Raw genomic sequence first — 21646 nt, 5'->3', positions numbered from 1 at the left:
TAGGCCTCCTTGCTCGCACACACTTTTTCAGGTGTGCCCACACATTTTCTATGGGATTGAGGTCAGGGCTTTGTGATGGCCATTCCAATACCTTGACTATGTTGTCCTTAAGCCATTTTGCCACAACTTTGGAAGTATGCTTGGGGTCATTGTCCATTTGGAAGACCCATTTGCGACCCAGCTTTAACTTCCTGACTGATGTCTTGAGATGTTGCTTCAATATATCCACATAATTTTCCTTTCCTCATGATGCCATCTATTTTGTGAAGTGCACCAGACCCTCCTGCAGCAAAGCACCCCCACAACATGATGCTGCCACCTCCGTGCTTCACGGTTTGGATGGTGTTCTTCCGCTTGCAAGCCTCCCCCTTTTTCCTCCAAACATAACGATGGTCATTATGGCCAAATAGTTATATTTTTGTTTCATCAGACCAGATTACATTTCTCCAAAAATCTTTGTCCCCGTGTGCAGCTGCAACCGTAGTCTGGCTTTTTTATGGCGGTTATGGAGCAGTGGCTTCTTCCAACTAAGCGGCCTGTCAGGTTATGTCGATATAGGACTTGTTTTACTGTGGATATAGATACTTTTGTAACTGTTTCCTCCAGCATCTTCACAAGGTCCTTTGCTGTTGTTCTGGGATTGATTTGCACTTTTCGCACCAAAGTATGTTCATCTACAGGAGACAGAACACGTCTCCTTCCTGAGCGGTATGACGGCTGCGTGGTCCCATGGTGTTTATACTTGCGTACTATTGTTTGTACAGATGAACGTGGTACCTTCAGGCGTTTGGAAATTGCTCCCAAGGATGAACCAGACTTGTGGAGGTCTACAAACATTTTTTCTGAGGTCTTGGCTGATTTCTTTTGATTTTCCCATGATGTCAAGCAAAGAGTCACTGAGTTTGAAGGTAGGCCTTGAAATACATCCACAGATACACCTCCAATTGACTCAAATGATGTCAATTAGCCTATCAGAAGCTTCTAAAGCCATGACATAATTTTCTGGAATTTTCCAAGCTGTTTAAAGGCACAGTCAACTTAGTGTATGTAAACTTCTGACCCACTGGAATTGTGATACAGTGAATTATAAGTGAAATAATCTGTCTGTAAACAATTGTTGGAAAAATTACTTGTGTCATGTACAAAGTAGATGTCCTAACCGACTTGCCAAAACTATAGTTTGTTAACAAGAAATTTGCAGAGTGGTTGAAAAACGAGTTTTAATGACTCCAACCTAAGTGTATGTAAACTTCCGACTCCAACTGTACATACATGGTCATTTATCCCACCCACAGATCTATGAAAGTGTGTGTGTCCTGTTGCATCTATATAGGTGTGTTGATGAACATGTATGGGCAGTGATAACAATGAATGTATTCTTCTTTGTTTTAAAGAAACTGGCAGAGGGAACACCGATAGGCATAAATAACCATGTGAAGTGTATATACAGAGTGTTATGAGAGGCTGTACCTGAGGCGGTTCTTGAGTGTGCTGACCTCGCGGGTCAGGCCCTCGCTGGCCTCGGTGGCGTCGTCCAGCTCCCTCTGTAGTTTCCTACGGGAGGCGTTGGCCCTGGTAGCCTCCTCCTCAGCCTCCTCCAGCTGACGCTTCAGCTGCTTCATACGAGAGTTGGCCTTCTCCATCTGACGTGGGGAGAATTTGAATTTTATTGGCACAATTCAACGTATTTACATAGCAAATTCATGGGCCAATTCAAGATTAAAACACTGCAAGTGCAAGAGAGAGAGAGGGGGAGAGAGAGGGGGAGAGAAATAGAAAGAGAAATTTGGAGAATAGGGGGGAGATGGACAAAAGGTGGGATAGAAATTGGAAAAACAAAGATGGAGACAAAAGTTTGGGACAGACAGAAGAATGCAGAGAGAGAACCAAAGCTACAGAAGAGAGTGGGTGGGAATAGGAGAGAGAGAGAACCAAAGCTACAGAAGAGCGTGGGTGGGAATAGGAGAGAGAGAGAACCAAAGCTACAGAAGAGCGTGGGTGGGAATAGGAGAGAGAGAGAGAACCAAAGCTACAGAAGAGAGTGGGTGGGAATAGGAGAGAGAGAGAACCAAAGCTACAGAAGAGCGTGGGTGGGAATAGGAGAGAGAGAACCAAAGCTACAGAAGAGAGTGGGTGGGAATAGGAGAGAGAGAGAACCAAAGCTACAGAAGAGCGTGGGTGGGAATAGGAGAGAGAGAGAACCAAAGCTACAGAAGAGCGTGGGTGGGAATAGGAGAGAGAGAGAACCAAAGCTACAGAAGAGCGTGGGTGGGAATAGGAGAGAGAGAGAACCAAAGCTACAGAAGAGAGTGGGTGGGAATAGGAGAGCGAGAGAGAACCAAAGCTACAGAAGAGAGTGGGTGGGAATAGGAGAGAGAGAGAACCAAAGCTACAGAAGAGCGTGGGTGGGAATAGGAGAGAGAGAACCAAAGCTACAGAAGAGAGTGGGTGGGAATAGGAGAGAGAGAGAGAACCAAAGCTACAGAAGAGCGTGGGTGGGAATAGGAGAGAGAGACAGAGAGCTTCAGCACAGATGACAGAGACACTGATTATAGTGAATTAGTAGCTACGCGTCCACGCGTCCATGGCCTTTTACTCACCCTTTCTAAATGTCAGAACAGACTGTTTCAAGCTAACTGTGGACCCGAGACGACCACTCACCTGCTCCTTGTACTGATCGGCATGGCGACGCTCGTCCTCCACCTGAATCACCACCTCTTTCAGCTTCTTCTCCGTGCGTCGGACGATCTTATTGGCTGCTGCCCTCTCCCTGCGAGGAAAAAGAGTGATAACAGGAAAGTGTGTACATAGTGTCACCCTGACTGACTCATATCTGATAGGGACATACATTTGCATCAGGATGCAGTAAAATACTTTAGTCAACCTCATGCACTACCGTTCAAAAGTTTGGGGTCACATAGAAATGTCCGTGTTTTTGAAAGAAAAGAAATACAGTGTAGACATTGTTAATGTTGTAAATGACTATTGTAGATGGAAATGGCTGATTTTTTATAAAATATCTACATAGGCGTACAGAGGCCCATTATCAGCAACCATCACTTCTGTGTTCCAATGGACACTCTTCAAAAACTGTTGTTCTGATTAAAGAAGCAATAAAACTGACCCTCTTTAGACTAGTTGAGTATCTGGAGCATCAGCATTTGTGGATTCGATTACAGGCTCAAAATGGCCAGAAACAAAGAACTTTCAGTCTATTCTTGTTCTGCGAAATGAAGGCTATCCATGCGAGAAATTGCCAAGAAACTGAAGATCTCGTACCACGCTGTGTACTACTCCCTTTACAGAACAGCGCAAACTGGCTCTAACCAGAATAGAAAGAGGAATGGGAGGCCCCGGTGCACAACCGAGCAAGAGGACAAGTACATTAGAGTGTCTAGTGGCAGCTTCATTAAATAGTACCCGCAAAACACCAGTCTCAACGTCAACAGTGAAGAGGCGACTCCGGGATGCTGGCCTTCTAGGCAGAGTAGCAAAGAATAAGCCACATCTCAGACTGGCCAATAAAAATTAAAGATTAAGATGGGCTAAAGAACACAGACACTGGACAGAGGAAGATTGGAAAAAAGTGTTATGGACAGACTAATCTAAGTTTGAGGTGTTCGGATCACAAAGAAGAACATTCTTGAGCCGCAGACAAAATGAAAAGATGCTGGAGGAGTGCTTGACACCATCTGTCAAGCATGGTGGAGGCAATGTGATGATCTGGGGGTGCTTTGGTGGTGGTAAAGTGGGAGATTTGTACAGGGTAAAACGGATCTTGAAGAAGGAAGGCTATCACTCCATTTTGCAACGCCATGCCATACCCTGTGGACGGCACTTAATTGGAGCCAATTTCCTCCTACAACCTTACAATGACCCAAAGCACAGCTCAAAACTATGCAATAACTATTTAGGGAAGAAGCAGTCAGCTGGTATTCTGTCTATAATGGAATGGCTAGCACAGTCACCGGAGTCACCGGATCTCAACCCTATTGAGCTGTTGTTGGAGCAGCTTGACCGTATGGTACGGTACGTAAGAAGTGCAATTATTGTTTCAATTAAAAATCATTATTTATAACCTTGTCAACGTCTTGACTATATTTCCTATTCATTTTGCAACTCATTTCATGTATGTTTTCATGGAAAACAAGTACATTTCTAAGTGACCCCAAACTTTTGAACGGTAGTGGATGTTTTCAGCCCCCTAATGTTAAAGGTCCAATGCAGTCATATATATCTCAAGATCAAATAATATCTGGGTAGGAATGAAGTACCTTACTGTGATTGTTTTCAATTAAAATGGTCAAAAAGACACAAAAATAGATTCTTAGCAAAGAGCAATTTCTCACGCAATAATTTTGCTAGGACTGTCAGGGAGTGGGAAGGGGGAAACAAAAAAATTGCTGTTATTGGCAGAAAAGTTTGGAACTCTTTCTTATTGGTCTATTAACTAATTTACCATATTGTGATGACACCAGGCAGACAAAAACTCCATCCCACCAAAACAGGCTGAAACTTTCAGGCTGTCTTTATACTAAAAGGACATTATCATAATTTTCACAATTTCACAGTGTTATTCCAACCTCCAGGTGTGGAAATATATATACACAGCACAGGTAAATCACATTTTTTGACTGCACTGGGCCTTTAAAGGTCCAGATTTTGAGTAGTTTGTAATCTGAAAATAGATCTGTGGTTAGGGGAAACTCCTACCTCTAGCGGTCTATTGAGTATGGGTAAATCATTACATTGAGTGTATGAGCTGGAGTCCACCTATTCAAGCCCTCATTTAATTCTAGGTAACCTCCCATCTTTAAACTCTGACCCCCTTTATGACGTCTACTTAGTACAGTATATAGAAGGCTTCTTACTTGGCCTCCTGCTCCAGTTGCTCCTCCAGCTGCAGTATCTTGGCCTCCAGGGCGGTGATGGCAGCCTTGAACTTGGACTTGACTGCCCCCTCCAGCTCTCCCAGCTTGGCTTTCAGCTCCTTGTTCTGCCTCTCCATTCCTTGACGGGCGTTCTCACTCTTCTGGGCCGCACTGCGCTCCCCAGCCAGCTCCGTGTTCAGGATGTCCACCTTGGGAGAGAAATGGGGATAAAGGGAGAGAGGGTCACTCTTTGTCCATCTCTATATAAAGCCGTTAGTTGTGGGTCCCAGGAAGTAGTTTGGTGTGATACTTGTTAGCGCAGTTCATTATAGACTACTCTCCAGGCCATAAAGAGACTACATTCTATGGTCCAGGAATCGTCTCTAGGTATGAGTGAATCTCAAAAGTACTTACCTCTTGTCCGATCTCCTCCTCAAAACGTCAAGAGACGATGCCGGTTTAAAGAGAGTTTTACATGTTCTGTACCTTCATGAGCTGTGTGTACGTGTTTGACAATGTGAGAGTTGTACTGTACCTGCATTGTGGTCTTGCGGAAGCGGTCGTTGAGCAGCTCCATGTTGCTCTGTTCCTCCTCTAGTTCCTCCTCCAGCTGCGAGATGCGGGCCTCCAGCCTCCTCTTCTCATCTAGCAGGGCCGACCTGACACAAACAAGTGAATGATTCGGTGATGTGGTTGGTACAGAACACAGTATAGAAATCAGGGGGGGAAGGCTGCTGGTCCACTTAAAGCTGGAGTATGTAACTTTTTGGGTGACCTGATCAAATTCAGATAGAAATGTGAGTTATAGATCTGTCATTCTCACTGAAAGCAAGTCTAAGAAGATCTGTTCTACGCGCACTATTTATATGCTTGCCGTTCTTAAGTTTCGTTTTTGCGTCTTTTACTTTCAGTTTTGTACACCAGCTTCAAACATCTGAAAATACAAGATTTTGGGTTATTGAGAATATATTTCATAGCGGTTTAGATGGTACAATGATTCTCTACACACGATACATTGCTTGTTTTGTCACAGAACCTAAAATTAGGTGAACTATTACAATTTTAGCAACCAGCGATTTCTGCATATTGCACCATTAAATCTGGAAAATATCATGCTTGAATTTGATCATTAATCAGGAAAATGTAGCTACTCACTTTCCAGAGGCACTATTTGAGATCTCGTCGGCCAGCTCGTCTCTCTCCTGCTCAGCGTGTCTACGGGCCCTCTCTGAAGCCGCCAGGTCCTCCTGCAGCTGTAGGATCTCAGCTTCCAGGCCCTTTAGTTTCTTCTCGTTCTCTTTAGACTGTGCAAAGATCTCATCACGGGATGCTCTGGCCTCCTCCAGCTCCCTCTGGTAGTCCTTCATCTGGGCCTGCAGGGGGCAGCAGCAAGGCAAAGAGTGAGACCAACGTTCTGGGGCAACTGTACAGGGTTAGGGGTCAACTCCATTTCAAATGAGATTTTCTTCAATACTCCTCTATGGCAGCATTTACACAGGCAGCCCAATTCTGATATTGTTTGCCACTAATTGGTCTTTTAACCAATCAGATCAATCTGTTGCCCATAATTGGGCTGCCTGTGTAAATGCAGCCTACGAGAAAATGTTGCAAATTCAGTTTTTCTTCCCGAATTGAAATAGAACCGACCCCAACCCTGTAGCTATACTGAATATAATAGTGTAAGGCCAGCGGGGAAGCTACAAATGAGACCAGACCAACTTGGACAACTAGAGTTTACAGCATCAGGGATGTCATCTAAATACAGACGTTGGTAGTCCTGGACATATTCTAATCTAGGCTACATTAAAGCTGACTACACAGTGGACAGACAGGCACATATACCATACCTGCAGAGGCTACCAGTCCATTTTATTGATAAAAGGATACAGGTGTAAGAAATAATATGCCTGATTATCAGAGATCAGACAATTAGGAGTTCCTAATTAATCAGGCAAAAAATATTGACATTGTATGGTTGCAAAATTCTGCTAACTATCCCAATATTCCCAGAATTCCTGTTTGGAAGATTCAATATTTATAATCTACATATTAGATCAACACAACTTGAGAATGAACAAGCAACACAAATCCTGTATGAAGTCTCACCTGTAGTTTTCTGAGCTGTTTGATGGCTTCATCTCTGGCCTTGTTGGATGCTTCTATTTGCCCCTCCAGGTCCTTGAGGTCCATCTCCAGCTTCTTCTTAGCTGCCACGGCCAGGGCTCTCTGCTTCCTCTCATCCTCCAGCTCTGCCTCCATCTCACGAACCTGGGGAAGGGGTCAGACAACAAGATATTACAGAGAGGGTTGAAAACGCCAAGTAAGTGATGAAACCTAGTGAAGTTTGGGTTCTAGCTTGCTCGGATGCAATAACGGTTAGGGTGAAGATGGATGGAAAGTACATAATGAGTCCATAAGTTAAAGTTTTTGACCATATAATAATATGGTGATTATTTTCTCCGAACTGTTGGCCTAGCTAAATTACCTGAGTTTCTATTAGAGGTCTGAATGTTACTCCCCAAAAAGGGTCATCTTTGCTCGTCTCTCTACCTGTTTGACCAGCGTCCTCTTCTTCTCCTCGTTCTGTTCGTCTCTTGCCTGCAGGTCCCTGTCGAACTGGGCCTTCATGGCCTGCATGTTGACCTCCAGACGCAGCTTGCCGTCCTCCGTGGCCTGCAGCTCGTCCTCCAGCTCCTCCAGCTGGGTCCTCATCTCCTCCACCTGCTGCTCCAGGGTGCGCTTCGACTTCTCCAGCTCATGGACCTACACACAGGGGGACGTAGAGAGACTGTTAGCAGGAACATCTCTTTTCTGGGTCGAAAACTGTCATAAGGAAGCCACCCCATAGGATTAGTCAAACAAATTTTCACTCAAAGCAACATTCTAAGGTGGGTGGACAGCGTTCTTTCAAAATTAAGTAATTTACAGAAGGCTTCATGTGTGTAAGGTCTCCAACAATGTTTAGGAACCACCACCAGCTCCTGTAACACAGGTATTCTCACTCATTCTGTGGTGGGTGGATTGGTGGCCATATTGAAAGAAACATCCCAAAACCTGTACATTTTGGTTCTATCAATCCTCATTGGATGAGCCTAGCCAAGTCAAGGCTTAGGACTGGGTTGTATAAGGTATTTGAGAACCTTCAGCTTCTGTACGGGGAGTTTAAACTACGTACGCTCTTGCCCACGTCGTCCTTGGAGCTCATCAGGTCCTCCATCTCAGTCCTCAGCTGCTTGTTGAGCCTCTCAAACTCCTCCTTGGCCTCCAGGGCCTCGTCCAGAGCCCGGGCCATAGACAGAGCCTTGGTCTCCTTCTCCCTGGCCTCAGCCTCGGCCTTGTCACGCTCCTCAGCATAGCGGGCAGAGATGGTCTTCTCTTCAGCCAGGAGCTAACATAGAGGGAGAAGATAGTGATGAAGAAGGATGGCAAGTAATGTCTTACTGGTAAGTTATGTTAGCGAAGGCACTCATTGGAATCAAGAAATCCCAAAAAATCTGCCATTTCTTCAATAATGGCAGGTCTACTTTTATTTTGCAGAGGGGAGAAGGAGATAAGCAAAGGTGAGAGGAGGGAGAAAAGGAAGCGAGATAGAGGAAAGGATAGAGACAAATGGAGATGATACGATACCTGGTCGAACTTCTTCTGCTTCTTCTCCAGGTTGGAGACGATGGTCCTCTGGTGGTCCAGGTCCACCATGAGGTCGTCCAGCTCCTGCTGCAGGCGGGTCTTGGTCTTCTCCATCTTGTCGAAGGCGGAGGCTTTCTCCTCCAGCCGCTGGCTGGTCAGCTCCATGTCCTTCTGCAGCTTCCTCTTCACCTCCTCCAGAGACTCCAGGGTCCCCACGTCCTCATCCAGCTTCTTCCTAGACTCAAACAGCTAGGTAGAGAAGACAATGTTTTTTTTGTTTGTTTTTCTGTGGTTCTTACATGAGGAAATAATGTTCACAGCTTTGTGAGTGAGCATTTGATATACAGAAAATGACAGTGGTCTTTTTTGAAAAACCACATCACATCATCTTAGTGTTGGGGAAGCTACTATGAAAATATATTTTACCAAGATACCAATTACTTCACAGTGAAATAAGTTAAACTACACTAAAGCTACCCTTAAGAAAAATATCAGTTTTCTTAACTAAAGTGACTTTAAAAAAGTAGTTCAATGTGTGAAGGAACATTTTATGTTTGTGCTTTTCTAATAACCAATTCGACTGGGTTCATGCAAGTGACTGATCGTGCCCGGGAGGAACCCTCACTATCAGTATCTGTAATTTGGCAGTACGCCCAGAACATTATTTTGAGAACGGAAAGGAATATCTCAGTTTCAAGGTCTCAGCTTGGAGAGAAGAAGCCTCATGAGGTATTGGTCTGTCACATGCATAAACTAAACGTTAATGATGAATTCATTATGAATATAATATAATATAAATATAACTTGTCTGTGTAAGCTGTATATAAGAGATCTAACGGGACTGCCCCGACAAAGCTCCCTTCAGACCGGTACTTTAGTTTGACTGTGACCTATCCAGCTTGCTGTTAATAAAGAATGTTTAATTTAAAATTGACTGCAGGTGTCCCTGGTGGTAATTTCCATGACAACTACATCCAAACTACTTCATGAAAAATGATATGTAAATCTGAAATGTCGTAGACTACAAATTGCAAGAATAGATCACTTTGGGGTCATATGTTAACAGAATGTGTTATTTAGCCTATTAAACAAAAACAATGTTCCAAGAGAGAATTAGGCAGGTCTGATGCTGAAAAATAAAAACATGTATTGCCTAACTACTGACAACACTACCTAGATTTGAATTTAGTTCAACTACCACCAAGCTACTGCAAAATGTAGTTAAATTAATAGTAGAACTACATGTAGTTTACTTCTCCCCAACACTGTGTCCAACCTATACCAATACCTATTTTGTGAGTAAGGAATTTATCTACCACAACCTGTAGTAAATATCAACGGTGGGTGTTCACAGCTGGAAACCCTGTCCTATTGGCAGTGAAACATTAAGAATGCCAGTGGGGTCCATACCTGAGCCTGCAGCGTGGCCAGTTGTTTCTCCAGGTTCCTGCGGGCCTCCTCGTCCTCCTCCTGCTGCTCCTGCAGGGTGCTCTTGTCCTCCTCCAGCTGACGGATACGAGAGCTCAGGTTCAGCTTCTGACGAGTCTCCTCCTGGAGCAGCTCCTACACACAATCACACACACACACAAAAGACGCAAAGACCCAACAGTAGTTAAACATCACTTACAATGAGACTCGTTGGATGGAGACAGTGATATGAAGTTGTTTTTACAGCAGATTGGCATTAGCTACAAGTGTCTCCAATAATGAAGCGTCATCAAAGGACATTTGCTTCCATAGCATATTACAATACCTCCAACTTCGATTTCAACTATTAGAGCATGTAATGACGTATAAGGAGTCTCTGCTCACCTGTGTGTCCTGTAACGCACTCTCCAGGCCGGCTGAATCCTTGGCCAGCTTGATTCCCTTCTTCTCAGCGTCCTCCAGCAGGGCGGAGACAGTGTCCAGCTCCGTCTACAGACAAAGGTCTATAAATATCTCTTCATATTCACATGAAAACATATTCACTCCCATTTTGAGAAACCAATTGACTTCAACACATAGTGATGACGACAGACAGACAGCGTGGTCCGTTGACTTGGCCTCTAACCTGTAGTTTGTGTGTGCGGTCGGCCAGTTCTACTTTAGCCCTCTCTCCCTCGGTGGCTCGGGCCATGAACTCCTGCAGCTGAGCATCCATCTTCTTCCTCTTTTGTTCTGACTCTGTCTTGGCCTGCTGAAGCCCCTTCACCTCGCTCACCAGCTCCTTGTTGTCACTCTCCAGGGTACCCTTGTTCTTCTCCAGGTTGGACTTGAACTGCAGCGGAAAGAGGAGAGGGGTTGTGGTATACATTGGGGAGATGAGAGAATTTTATAGAGGGTATGTTGGGTAGGCCCGTCCTCTTGGCCGGCTTAGCAAAGAAGTGATAGCATAGTGTTACTACTGTATGAGATGACGTTATGTTGACAGGTCTATTTTCTCAGGTGGCGACCAATGATGTATATATACATTAGATGACAGATAGGGGGTGCTGTGTTGAAGCCACCATGCCTCCATCTAGGGAGTGTAAAAAAATAGTTTGGAAGCTATAGAAATGCATTTATTAATGTCTACATTCGTTTTTGCCACGTATACTCTATTAGAAACACCTTAATGCATACGTTTGCATTTTATTGTGAGCTAAATATACATTTTTTAAATGAAAATAAAATATATAAACACTGTATACTTTTTAGAGATTACTAATGTTACTGTCCCCATGACAACATACTTAAATACATGTCATTATGTCCTTGAAACATTTCATTTAAATACTGTAGAATTCCATTCATTCCTATGGAGGACTGCTCCTACTGGGGAGTGTCAATATGGCCGACCGGTGGCTTCAAAGCCTCTCAATGGCCAATACATAGCATCAGCAATCCAGGGTTTATATACATCGTTGGAGGAGATCCACCCTCTTGACCTGCTAAACATGTGGTGTTACTACTATATAACGACGTTATGGTTGGCAGGTGTCATGTCTGATGGTGGACCTAGCCTCTAGGCCTGCTAAACATGTAATGAGATATGTTACTAGATGATTGACAGGTGCATTGTCTCTGATTATAGACCCACCCTCTTGGCCTGCTCCAAATTCTCAGACAGCTCCTCCAGGGCGGTGGAGTGTCTCTGTCTCATCTCCTGGACCTGAGACTCGTGGTTCTTGGTCTCCTCGTCGATGGCCTTCTTCAGCTCAGCCACCTCCTGCTCTCGCTTGGTCCTGAGAGGAGAGAAAGGAGAGGAGAGAGGGGTTAGGAAGGAAGATAGACCCATAAAAGATGTGTGTGTCTCTCCATAGCCCTCATGCAGATACACACGCAGGTACTTTGCCAATCTATGACAGTGCCACTTTTTCAGTGCGACCCTACACCGGTTCTTTATCCATTTCTAGAAGCACCGAATAAACATATTGGGACTACAGTAAACATATAAGCGTAACACCGCAGCAGAGAGCAGTACATCTGACAAGCAGTGTCCCAGTACCTGAGCTCCTGCTGGGCAGCGGTGGTATCCAGAGTGTCCTCCAGCTCAGTCTTCAGAGCCTCCAGCTCCTCACTGAGGTCCCTCTTGACTTTCTCTGCCTTGTTCCTGGACACCTTCTCTGACTCCAGGTCCTCCTGCAGCTCTGACAGCTGGGCCTGCAGCTCCCGCACAGCTTTCAGAGCGTTGTTCTTCTGGGCCACCTCTTCATCACTCCTGGTACACACACACAAAAAAACAATCAATTCCAAAATCAATTCCAAACAACAACATAGAAATCATTAGATTAGCTAGCTAATGCCAGGATACATTCCATTTCAATGAAGAGGTGAGAAATCATGTTGTGGGGCGTTCATCTGAGCAGTGCTTTTATAGTACCAGAGATGTCCAAATGTTAGGATAATTTTGGGTAAAACCATGGTACACAAGACTGCTACATGAAATCACTGCACAGTCTCTAAATCCCCAAAAATGGCTGATCATTTCAAAATCATACAGGCCCTAGCAAGTGAGACTGCAGCGTGGTGACAAAATCCCAGTGAACACAGGGTGGCAGTGTGATCGACCTTACAGCGAGTGAGCTCATGGAGGACCAGTGTGTGTTAGTCAGCCTGCCGTGTGTGTGTTTGTGTGTGTGTGTGTCTGAGCAGCGAGTTTCTTGACCGTGTCTGTCTGTGCTTTTCTCTGTCAGTAGAAATGCCATTGCGGACGGGGCCATAATGAGATTGAATATGTGTTGTTGCTGGCAGTCAGGCTAGATTAAACTACTATTAGTATTACTATTATGGATTCTGACACATACTCACTCTAATATATCTACCCCTGGATTGTTAATTGGACTCGTTCTGTCATTTCTTGATTCGATTTTTCATTATTTGTGTATGTGTATTGTGTTTGAGAGACATTCTACTACACTGTTGGAGCTAGTAACATAAGCATTTCACTGCACCTGCTATAACACCTGCTAATCTGTGTACGCGACCAATACACTTTGATTTGACTCCTGAGCCCTGCCTGCATTCCTTAGACATTCCTGCGTTAGAGCTTCTGAAGAGGCCTGTCCCTTTGCCAGGACAAAATAATGACTCCATGTCCAATTAGGTATTACACTGATGAAGCCATGGATAACAATATAGCTACTAATGAGACATTATAGTCAAATAATAACTGTCCAGACTATGGTAATTCAATAGCCCTACAATTATAAACAGTCATAAAATTCCAACTGGAATACTGTAGCCTAAGTAACGGTTTAATCAACTAGCCTATGACCAAGTGATGATTTCAGAAGGTCATTTAGGGGATACTGTTTCCATTGGCCTACAGTTTACACCTGAATTCGCAACTGTCTACACCTGAATTCGCTACAGTCACCACCTGAATTCGCCACATCTAAATGATTGGACTTCACCTTCATGCCAATGTTGCAGCCAGAGGAGGAGCTCATTAGTATGTGGTCTCAGTATCCCTAATCAAAAGGGACTTAATTGAACGTGACACCAAATGTGTTGCTCATGAATATTTTCCACAAAATTAGGTCTGAATTGGCTTCGGATTACAAAGAATGTTAAATGAACGATCAAGCTAAATTGAGGTAATACTTGGATGCAAGTTGACATTTTCTCCTTCTTCCAAGAGACAGGTCTTTTTCAAGCCATACCCGGTAATGTTTTCCTTGAATCCAGCAGTCCTGTTCAGAAGCTATTAAAAATAAACGTCTGTGAAGTACAAACAGATTCCGTGACCAATTCCCTCTGAGGTGTGAGACGATCCGTCATGGCTGCCATGCCCAAGCTGAGATTCCTTTTCCTTTCCGTTGGGAAATGCAGTGAGAGACTTGGATGGGGCATATCATCAATCTCTATCAATCTGCCTCGGAGTGTGCGTGTATATTATGTCTCTAGTGAGGGTGATAGCCAGCATACCAGCACGCACTGCACTAAGGAAGGCATTAGTTAAGTTTAGAGTGAACCGATGCCACTGAACAACTAAGCAGCTGGACTGTGTGGCTGCTTTTACATATTTAGTTCAAAGCCAACATGAGGGTATGGGCTCACATGAAAAAATACTATAGTATACTGTGGTTAAATAATATTGTATTCACTGTAGTGTTTTTGCGGACTTTACTGTAGTGTACTGTAGTATTTACAATCTACTGCACTGTTGGAACTAGTAACGTAAGCATTGCGTTACTGCTATAACACCTGCAAATCTGTGTATATACTATAGTCATTACTGTCGTGTTTTTGTGGTCTGTAGCATACTGTAGTATTTACTATACTACAACATTCTATACTAAATTCTACACACGTTCGAGGGATTCTACAGTGTGTACTATAGTATTCTACAGTATACTACAGGATTCTATAGTAAGTATTGTAGTATTCTATAGTTAACTGTGGTATTTTTTAATGCGTGTGTGTGCCCGTGGGGTCTCAACTGCTTGGGCCCTGTATAGTGGACTGTTGCTATGGGGACAAGCGATGGAAGTGGGAGTATGTGTGGGTGCACATCTAGCCGGTATGGTTTACTGGACCACAGTAGTGGCCGGGCAGGTTGGGCCGGTTGCCATAGGAACAGGCAACATGCGTGGTACAGGCCTGCATGGTGGGCAAAGCTCATCTAGTCATCATCTATTCCCCTTATTGATCCAGGTAGCGTTCACATAGTGCATCCTCCATTTCATTCGATTTCACCGTTTCAAAACATTTTCTCTTGTATGGTGCAAACTGAACACAACCCATGAATGTTATTGAGAATCCATTTTGGGGCTGGAGGGGGAGTATCTCACCTGGACAGAGCGGCCTGTAGCTCCTCCTCCTTCTTGGCCAGCTGGATCTTGAGCTCCTCTATCTGGGCCTGCAGCTCAGCTATCTGGTCCTGGAGGTCCGTGGTCTCAGCGTCTAGCTTCCTCTTGGCCTTCTCCAGCTCCTGGCGACTCTTCTCCTCCTTCTTCAGGCGCTCTGTTGACACACACACACACAGACACACGTACGCAGACAGACACACGTACGCAGACAGACACACACACACACACACACACACACACACACACACACACACACACACACACACACACACACACACACACACACACACACACACACACACACACACACACACACAGACACACACGTACGCAGACAGACACACACAAGGTGGAAGGGCAGCGGGGTCAACCAAACGATGAAAATAGATGTTGGACCAGCACTCAAAAGTATCCACTCGAACATTCCACTTAAGCAGAAGTAACCAGATTCTTCAGCTTGGTAAGCCATTAAGTCATTGTGGTGTCCGAACTGAAATGGAATTCCTATGCATACGCAGAATCACATTACCAGAGAAGTCTTAATCTTATCCAGTCTGTAGTCTCATCTTAATGTTATTATATGCAGTTGAGCGTCTGCCATGTTGAGGGAGTTACAGTAAGTTCTACAACTTTCCTCAATTCCTTGCATCATCAAAAGGCTTTGGAGAAGAATGCCTGACGGGAAAGACCGTGGACCTTCTCCTCCAATGAAGGTAGAGAAAGAGAGCAAGGAAGAAAGAGAGCAAGGAATCGAGGAGACCAATTGAGGAAGAGCCACAGTGAAGCTTTTACCTTCCAGGTCGATCATCATCACCTCCTGCTTGTTCTTGACCTTGCCCAGGTTCTTGGCCTTCTCCTCCTCCTCCGTCAGCTGGGAGGTCATCTCGGCCACACGGTCGTCCAGCAGCTTCTTCTCCTGTTGGGTGGAGAGAGGCAAGGAGAGATGTAGAAAACGGTAGAGAGGTTTAACAACAGGGGTCTGCAACATGTGGCTCCAGAGCCGCATGTGGTTCTTTAGCTTCCCCTTCATGGCATCTTGTAATAAATCATTTGTATCAGATTAAGATACTCTTAAAAATCTCTACTATTTCCTGTACCCTTCAGGGTTCTATACAGGTCTAATACCTAATTTATGCCTTCTGCTTCAATCAAATGCCCGCTACCATCTGCACAGGGTTCCGCGTTCAGTGTTGGCAGGGGACATTCGATATTACGTCTTCTGGTTTTGTTCGAGAGGACCTAGCGGACGGTGTGGAAGCAGAAGGTGTAAATCAGGTATTAGACCTTCTCTCAAGGTCTTCTCTGACCTTGAGGAACTTGGAGTTCTGGTCCTCCAGCAGTAGAATGTCCTCCTCCATCTTCTTGATCTTGGCCTCGGCCGTCACCTTCTCCAGCTGCAGCTTCTGCCTGGCTGCCTCCTCCTCATCTAACTGCTCCTCTAGATCCTATGGATAGACAGTGGACATACCAACAGAGACACTCAGTATCTTCAGCACAAGGATATGTATTGCAATGCTGAAGTTATCAATAGTTTTAGTGAGAATGAATTCCATCTAAACCAACATTAACTCATTAACTGATGGTGTGTGTGTGTGTGTGTGTGTGTGTGTGTGTGTGTGTGTGTGTGTGTGTGTGTGTGTGTGTGTGTGTGTGTGTGTGTGTGTGTGTGTGTGTGTGTGTGTGTGTATGTGTGTGTGTGTGCGTGTGCGTGTGCGTGTGCGTGTGTGTGTGCGCAGGTGTCCATGCTGCATCCATATGTGCATATATGGGTCTCTCTCTGACCTGGATGTGGGACTGCATCTTCTTCTTCTCGTTCTGCATGCTCTGGTTCCTCTCCTCCTCCTCCTCCACTCTGGACTCCAGGTCGTGGAGGATCTCCTCCAGCTCCTGCTTCTTAGCGGCCAGGCGGGCCCTCATCTCCTCCGCCTCGGCAAACAGCTCCGTCTCCGCCTGCAACTGCTCTGCAAGGATGTTCTTCTCCTCTAGGAGCTGTGGGGGACACAGAGGATAGAGAGCAACGTTTACCTACGCTTCTTTTCTAGGTGTTATTCGATTAGAATGTCGAAAGGTCAAATCTCCTCAAGCCTATAAAAAAGTTGCTATCTAGGACCAAAAAGGGTTCTTTGGTTGTCCCCATAGGAGAACCCTTTGAAGAACCCTGTTTGGTTCCAGGTAGAACCCTTTTCAATTCCATGTAGAACCCTTTCCACAGAGGGTTCTACATGGAACCCAAAATAGTTATACTTGGAACCAAAAATGGTTCTCCTATGGGGACAACAGCAGAACCCTTTTGGAACCCTTTTTTTCTAAGAGTATCCTACTCAACCTTCAAACCCAGTGGCTAGACTTCTACTACACAGCATGAACTATGGAAGCCAACAACATTCAGAATGGCTGGAGTAAGTTCATATGTTGTTTTATCTCCAGCAGTGCATATTTCAGAAGAATAGCTAGATTGAGGTATGGAACCATGGTATTGGGTTCAGGTACGGGCTCCAGGTAGTAGCTCACCTGTTGGTGTTTCCTCTCCATATCCACCAGCTCTCCCTCCACCTTGCTCTGTCTCTCCTTCACCTTGACCAGCTCCTCGTCTTTGGCCTGCATCTCCTCCTCCTGCCGGGTCACCTGGAGCAGAGGCTTCACCTGGAAGGGAAAAGGGAGGAGGGTCCCATCAAGGTCAGGGGAGGGAGGAATGGAAGAAAGGAATAGGAAAGGAATAAGTTGTAGAGAAGTGGTCATGTGAATCCTGTTAACAGTGGGTGTAGATGTGGTCTCACAGCACTCTCCATCAGTAAAACCTCCACTCACCTTGGTGAAGAGTCTCCACCACTGCCAGTGGCGCAGCTTGAGGTAGGCAGCACAGTTCCTCTGGAGGACCTTCAGAGCACTCAGCTGCTGCTGCTTCTTAGCAAACGCCCTGAGGAGATGCATAATTAAGAGACTGATATCACATACAGCCTTACTTTCAGTACTTAACTTGGCCACAGCTGTATCCCAAACCATAACACACACAGGATCATTTTGACTTTATACAGTTTTAGCAACTTCATAACTTATCTGTACTTATGCCCCATTTTTGTGAGTTGCATTGAAATCAAAGGGCATGAACATGCCTCAGTAATGAGGTGGACATTTAAACTTACTTGATTGAGTGATAGGGGACAGACAGTGGGGCTGCTGAGTCATGGTACTTACTATGTAAAGTGATTTGAAGTCTGGAAGTCTGGAAAGTCTGGCTATATAAATATGAATTAAGTTATGAATCAATTATTAATCCTAATGACTCACTTGCGTGCCAGGTAGCCGCGGCAGACAGACTGGAAGTAGATGATGATGTCAGTGATCTTCAGGTCTCTCTCCTCCTCCAGGTGGGCCAGGACTCCGGTCCTGAAGAAGATCTTACTCTGGCCGATACGGAACAGGTTGGGGTCCAGTTCCAACGCTCGGATCTGTTACGATACACAGGAGAATACGAGTAAATGAGGAAAGTCAGCATGCAAATCAGATCTTCGTTGTTTGTCAATGGTATCATTTTAAACAGGGTGGTGCATTGACACAACTCATATTTTCATGAGTTTCAACACTTTTGCTTATTGTCTTAGTTAATAGATAACATTGGAAGCCCTTTACCATCCTCTCGCAGGCCTGTTTCCCATCCATGAAGCCCTTGGGGATGGCATTAGGAGTCAGGATCTCGTACCTGGGATAAATAGAGAAGTACTAGGAGTTAATGCACTGGCATATGCCCAGAGATCACTGTAAGTGAGGGCAGTCTAGTCGGCTCACAGTGAAGACACAGAACACAAGCACAATAGTTATGTGTCCTGTTTCCGTGGTTACCTCTGTCTGAACTCCTGGAAGACGATGCGGTTGGGGAAGCCCTGTCTGCAGATACGGATCCCCTCCAGAACTCCATTACACCTCAGCTGCTCCAGAACCAGATGAGGCTCCAGCTTACCAGCCTGACATGGGAGAGAGACAAAGTGAAGTGTTATAAATAAATAATGCAAAAACCTGGTACAGGTGTACAAGCAAAGACTATTACCTATTAACCTTGTGTCTACAGAAGGCCTAGCAATATATACTCAGAGAAAACCCTGAAATTAAGAGATCAATTCAAGTCTCACCCCTTCTGTTGGCTATAGTATAGAACAGGTGGCCTGGTATAGTTAGACTGGCATGTCAAGTATAACAGGATATACTACTCACCTTCTTCTCGTGGTTGGGGACAATACAGCGGACGAAGTTGGGGTTGGTGTTCCTCAAGGTGGCCATGAGCTTGGTGAGGGACTCCTTGTAGAGCTGGCCCACCGTGCGGAACATGCCCTTCTTGGTCTTGTAGGTGGCTCCGAACGTCGTCTCCGCCATGCCCGCCACCTGGTCCAGGCCCACGATGCGGTCCACTGGCGAGAGAGGGAAGGAAAGGGGTTAGAAGGGGGGGGGGGGGGGTCGGACTTAGAGAGAGGCGTTGGGAGCTAAATCACAGACAGACAGACACAGGATGCCGGGAGTAGCAGCAGCCAGCAGCAATGTGTGTCAGCTGCAGGTGTAGATAGATGAGGACCACTAGGTATGACTGGCAGCCTCTGTGGATTTGTGGGGATGGGGCAAGGACAGGGCAAGAGGATCACCTAAAACTGTAGTCCCGGACAAGCACAACTGATTCAACATGTCAAGTAATCATCAAGCCCTCGATGAGTTGAATCAGGTGTTTTTATCCGGGGCTACAACAACGATGTGTGCTGTTGGGGGTACTGGAGGACTGGAGTTGGGAACCACTGCTATACAGTATACATGCTTGGTTCCAGGGTCTGTATTCGTAAACGTTCTTCAGGCTCGGTACAGCTGATGAGGGGAGGGATGGTTGCTAGTCTTCTTGAGCACTATGTTCTCACACTACTCCTTTCAGCAGTCATTCAAAGTGACAACCTTTTAGGATACCTACAAAAGAAAGGCCTATTCTTTGGTATGAAACAAAAGGCATTGATTTCACAGCCTGGGACCTTTCGTACACGTTGGCTTTTTTCATCATATTAGCATAATCTGACAGTCAGTCACACAGGGCCACATCATATCCATAACTTCAGATTCACAACATGCCTTGTTTTATTTTGGTGTGTCATTATTGCTGGGCTGGTGTGTTGACAAGCGTCATATTTACAACACGTTGCATAAAACAGTTTTGATACGAGGCATGCTGATGAATTAACAATTGTTTATCCAAGAGTCCATACAGGTAATTTATCAAAATCAAACCTCCAACTGTGTTATTAGGCTCCTAGGGTTTCAGGCACTCCAGGAATGTCCTACAAAGTTCCAGACTTTTTGCATTCAGTCTGTAGATATTGTACCACTGTCACACCTGCTGTGTATCAACATCTATAGTACTGTAGAATCGGGCCAAGAGAAATGCCAAATACTACATGTGGTTCCAATTCTCTGCTACTTTGAAAAAATAAAAGGGGGAAATGAATGCCATTAATCTTTCCTCAGTCAAGCCTCAATTCTTTAATTCCCTTTACGCTTAAATATATGCCTTGGAAAGGGAATACAACCCTTAATAAAAAATACAGATTTCAGAAAGGAGAATAGGCTTTGGTTCGAAATAGTGAATAACCAGTGCTCTTAACCTTTCCACCATACTGTAAGGAAGCGGTCGAAATTTACACTATTGTTACCCGGAGGAAAATGGGGGAGGGGCATGCTTTTTCAATTTCAGTCAGGGGGAGGGTTTAGTATTTTTGTATTTAGTCCAGGGGTGGGTCATGTCATTTGGAATCGATGTCATTTGGAATGTCATACACTCATAGATTAAAGTTGCTATCTAGAACCTAAAGGGGTTCTTTGGCTGTCCCCATAGGAGAACCCTTTGAAGAAGCCTTTTTGGTTCCATGCAGAACCCTTTTGAGTTCAATGTAGAACCCTTTATACAGAGGGTTCTACAAGGAACACAAAATAGTTCTACCTGGAACCTAAAAGGGTTCTACCTGGAACCAAAAAGGTATATTCTATGGGGACAGCCGAATAACCCTATTTTCTAAGAGTGTATTGCTCAGTGTTTGAGAATTAGTTGCTTATTATATCTGGATGTGTGCCCAATGCTGCCCCTCATCCCTGATTCTCTGCTTGGTGCGCAATAGCAAGTGCCACTACTGTAGTCTCAATAAAATGATCCATAGACTATACTATATGCCTAGGCTATATGAAGAGCATTCTTGGAAAAGCACAGAGCAACATTATATTTCTCATAAAATGTACTTCCTTCTCAAGTTTTTGATCGCTGGGATGGTGTACAACTAGGCTACACTCGCAATCAATCAATCAAATTGATTTATAAAGCCCTTTTTACATCAGCAGATGTCACAAAGTGCTTATACAGAAACCCAGCCTAAAACCCCAAACAGCAAGCAATGTAGATGTAGAAGCACAATGGCTAGGAAAAACTCCCTAGAAAGGCTCTGAGGGGTAGGCCAGTCCTCTTTTGGCTGTGCCGGGTGGAGATTATAAGAGCACATTGCCATTAAGGCCAGATTGTTCTTCAAGATGTTCAAATGTTCATAGATGACCAGCAGGGTCATATAATAATAATAATAATAGTGGCTGTAGAGGATGTAACAGGTCAGCACCTCAGGTGTAAATGTCAGTTGGCTTTTCATAGCCGAGCATTCAGAGGTCGAGACAGTAGGTGCGGTAGAGAGAGAGAGAGTGTTGAATTACACACTGCAATTGATAGGCTGGCCTGCCCTGCTCTTGTTGATGTAGGCCTAAAGTCTTTTGCGCAGCCTAACCAATGGTTGTGCTGTGTACGGTGGCACTTCAGGAGGCAAGTCAAAGGCTTCGTCCCAAAAATGCTATATTTGTGTGCGCGGACTA

The 21646-nt window shown here is 44.8% G+C and overlaps 1 protein-coding gene across 11 annotated transcripts in view; it reads right to left on the bottom strand.

Moving 5' to 3' along the window:
- The window catches only part of LOC139567722 (myosin-10-like), a 93725-nt gene that overhangs the window by 1576 nt on the left and 70503 nt on the right, over positions 1–21646 (bottom strand). For all 11 annotated transcript variants that reach the window (XM_071389159.1, XM_071389167.1, XM_071389158.1 and 8 more), the window contains 24 exons: positions 18983–19176; positions 18614–18735; positions 18404–18473; positions 18062–18222; positions 17582–17690; positions 17285–17416; positions 16556–16762; positions 16081–16218; positions 15566–15689; positions 14756–14927; positions 11968–12180; positions 11560–11704; positions 10552–10758; positions 10311–10415; positions 9909–10061; positions 8499–8747; positions 8047–8259; positions 7422–7634; positions 6978–7139; positions 6027–6244; positions 5407–5530; positions 4872–5080; positions 2662–2770; positions 1471–1643 (listed from right to left, as the gene is read on the bottom strand). In XM_071389159.1, coding sequence (XP_071245260.1) covers positions 1471–1643; positions 2662–2770; positions 4872–5080; positions 5407–5530; positions 6027–6244; positions 6978–7139; positions 7422–7634; positions 8047–8259; positions 8499–8747; positions 9909–10061; positions 10311–10415; positions 10552–10758; positions 11560–11704; positions 11968–12180; positions 14756–14927; positions 15566–15689; positions 16081–16218; positions 16556–16762; positions 17285–17416; positions 17582–17690; positions 18062–18222; positions 18404–18473; positions 18614–18735; positions 18983–19176 — 3922 coding nt within the window. The remainder of the gene's footprint in view (positions 1–1470; positions 1644–2661; positions 2771–4871; positions 5081–5406; positions 5531–6026; positions 6245–6977; positions 7140–7421; positions 7635–8046; positions 8260–8498; positions 8748–9908; positions 10062–10310; positions 10416–10551; positions 10759–11559; positions 11705–11967; positions 12181–14755; positions 14928–15565; positions 15690–16080; positions 16219–16555; positions 16763–17284; positions 17417–17581; positions 17691–18061; positions 18223–18403; positions 18474–18613; positions 18736–18982; positions 19177–21646) is intronic.

Source organism: Salvelinus alpinus, chromosome 2, assembly GCF_045679555.1.
Source record: "Salvelinus alpinus chromosome 2, SLU_Salpinus.1, whole genome shotgun sequence".
In the NCBI taxonomy this organism is placed as follows: Eukaryota; Metazoa; Chordata; class Actinopteri; order Salmoniformes; family Salmonidae; genus Salvelinus; species Salvelinus alpinus.
This window is presented reverse-complemented; position numbering and strand designations above follow the sequence as displayed.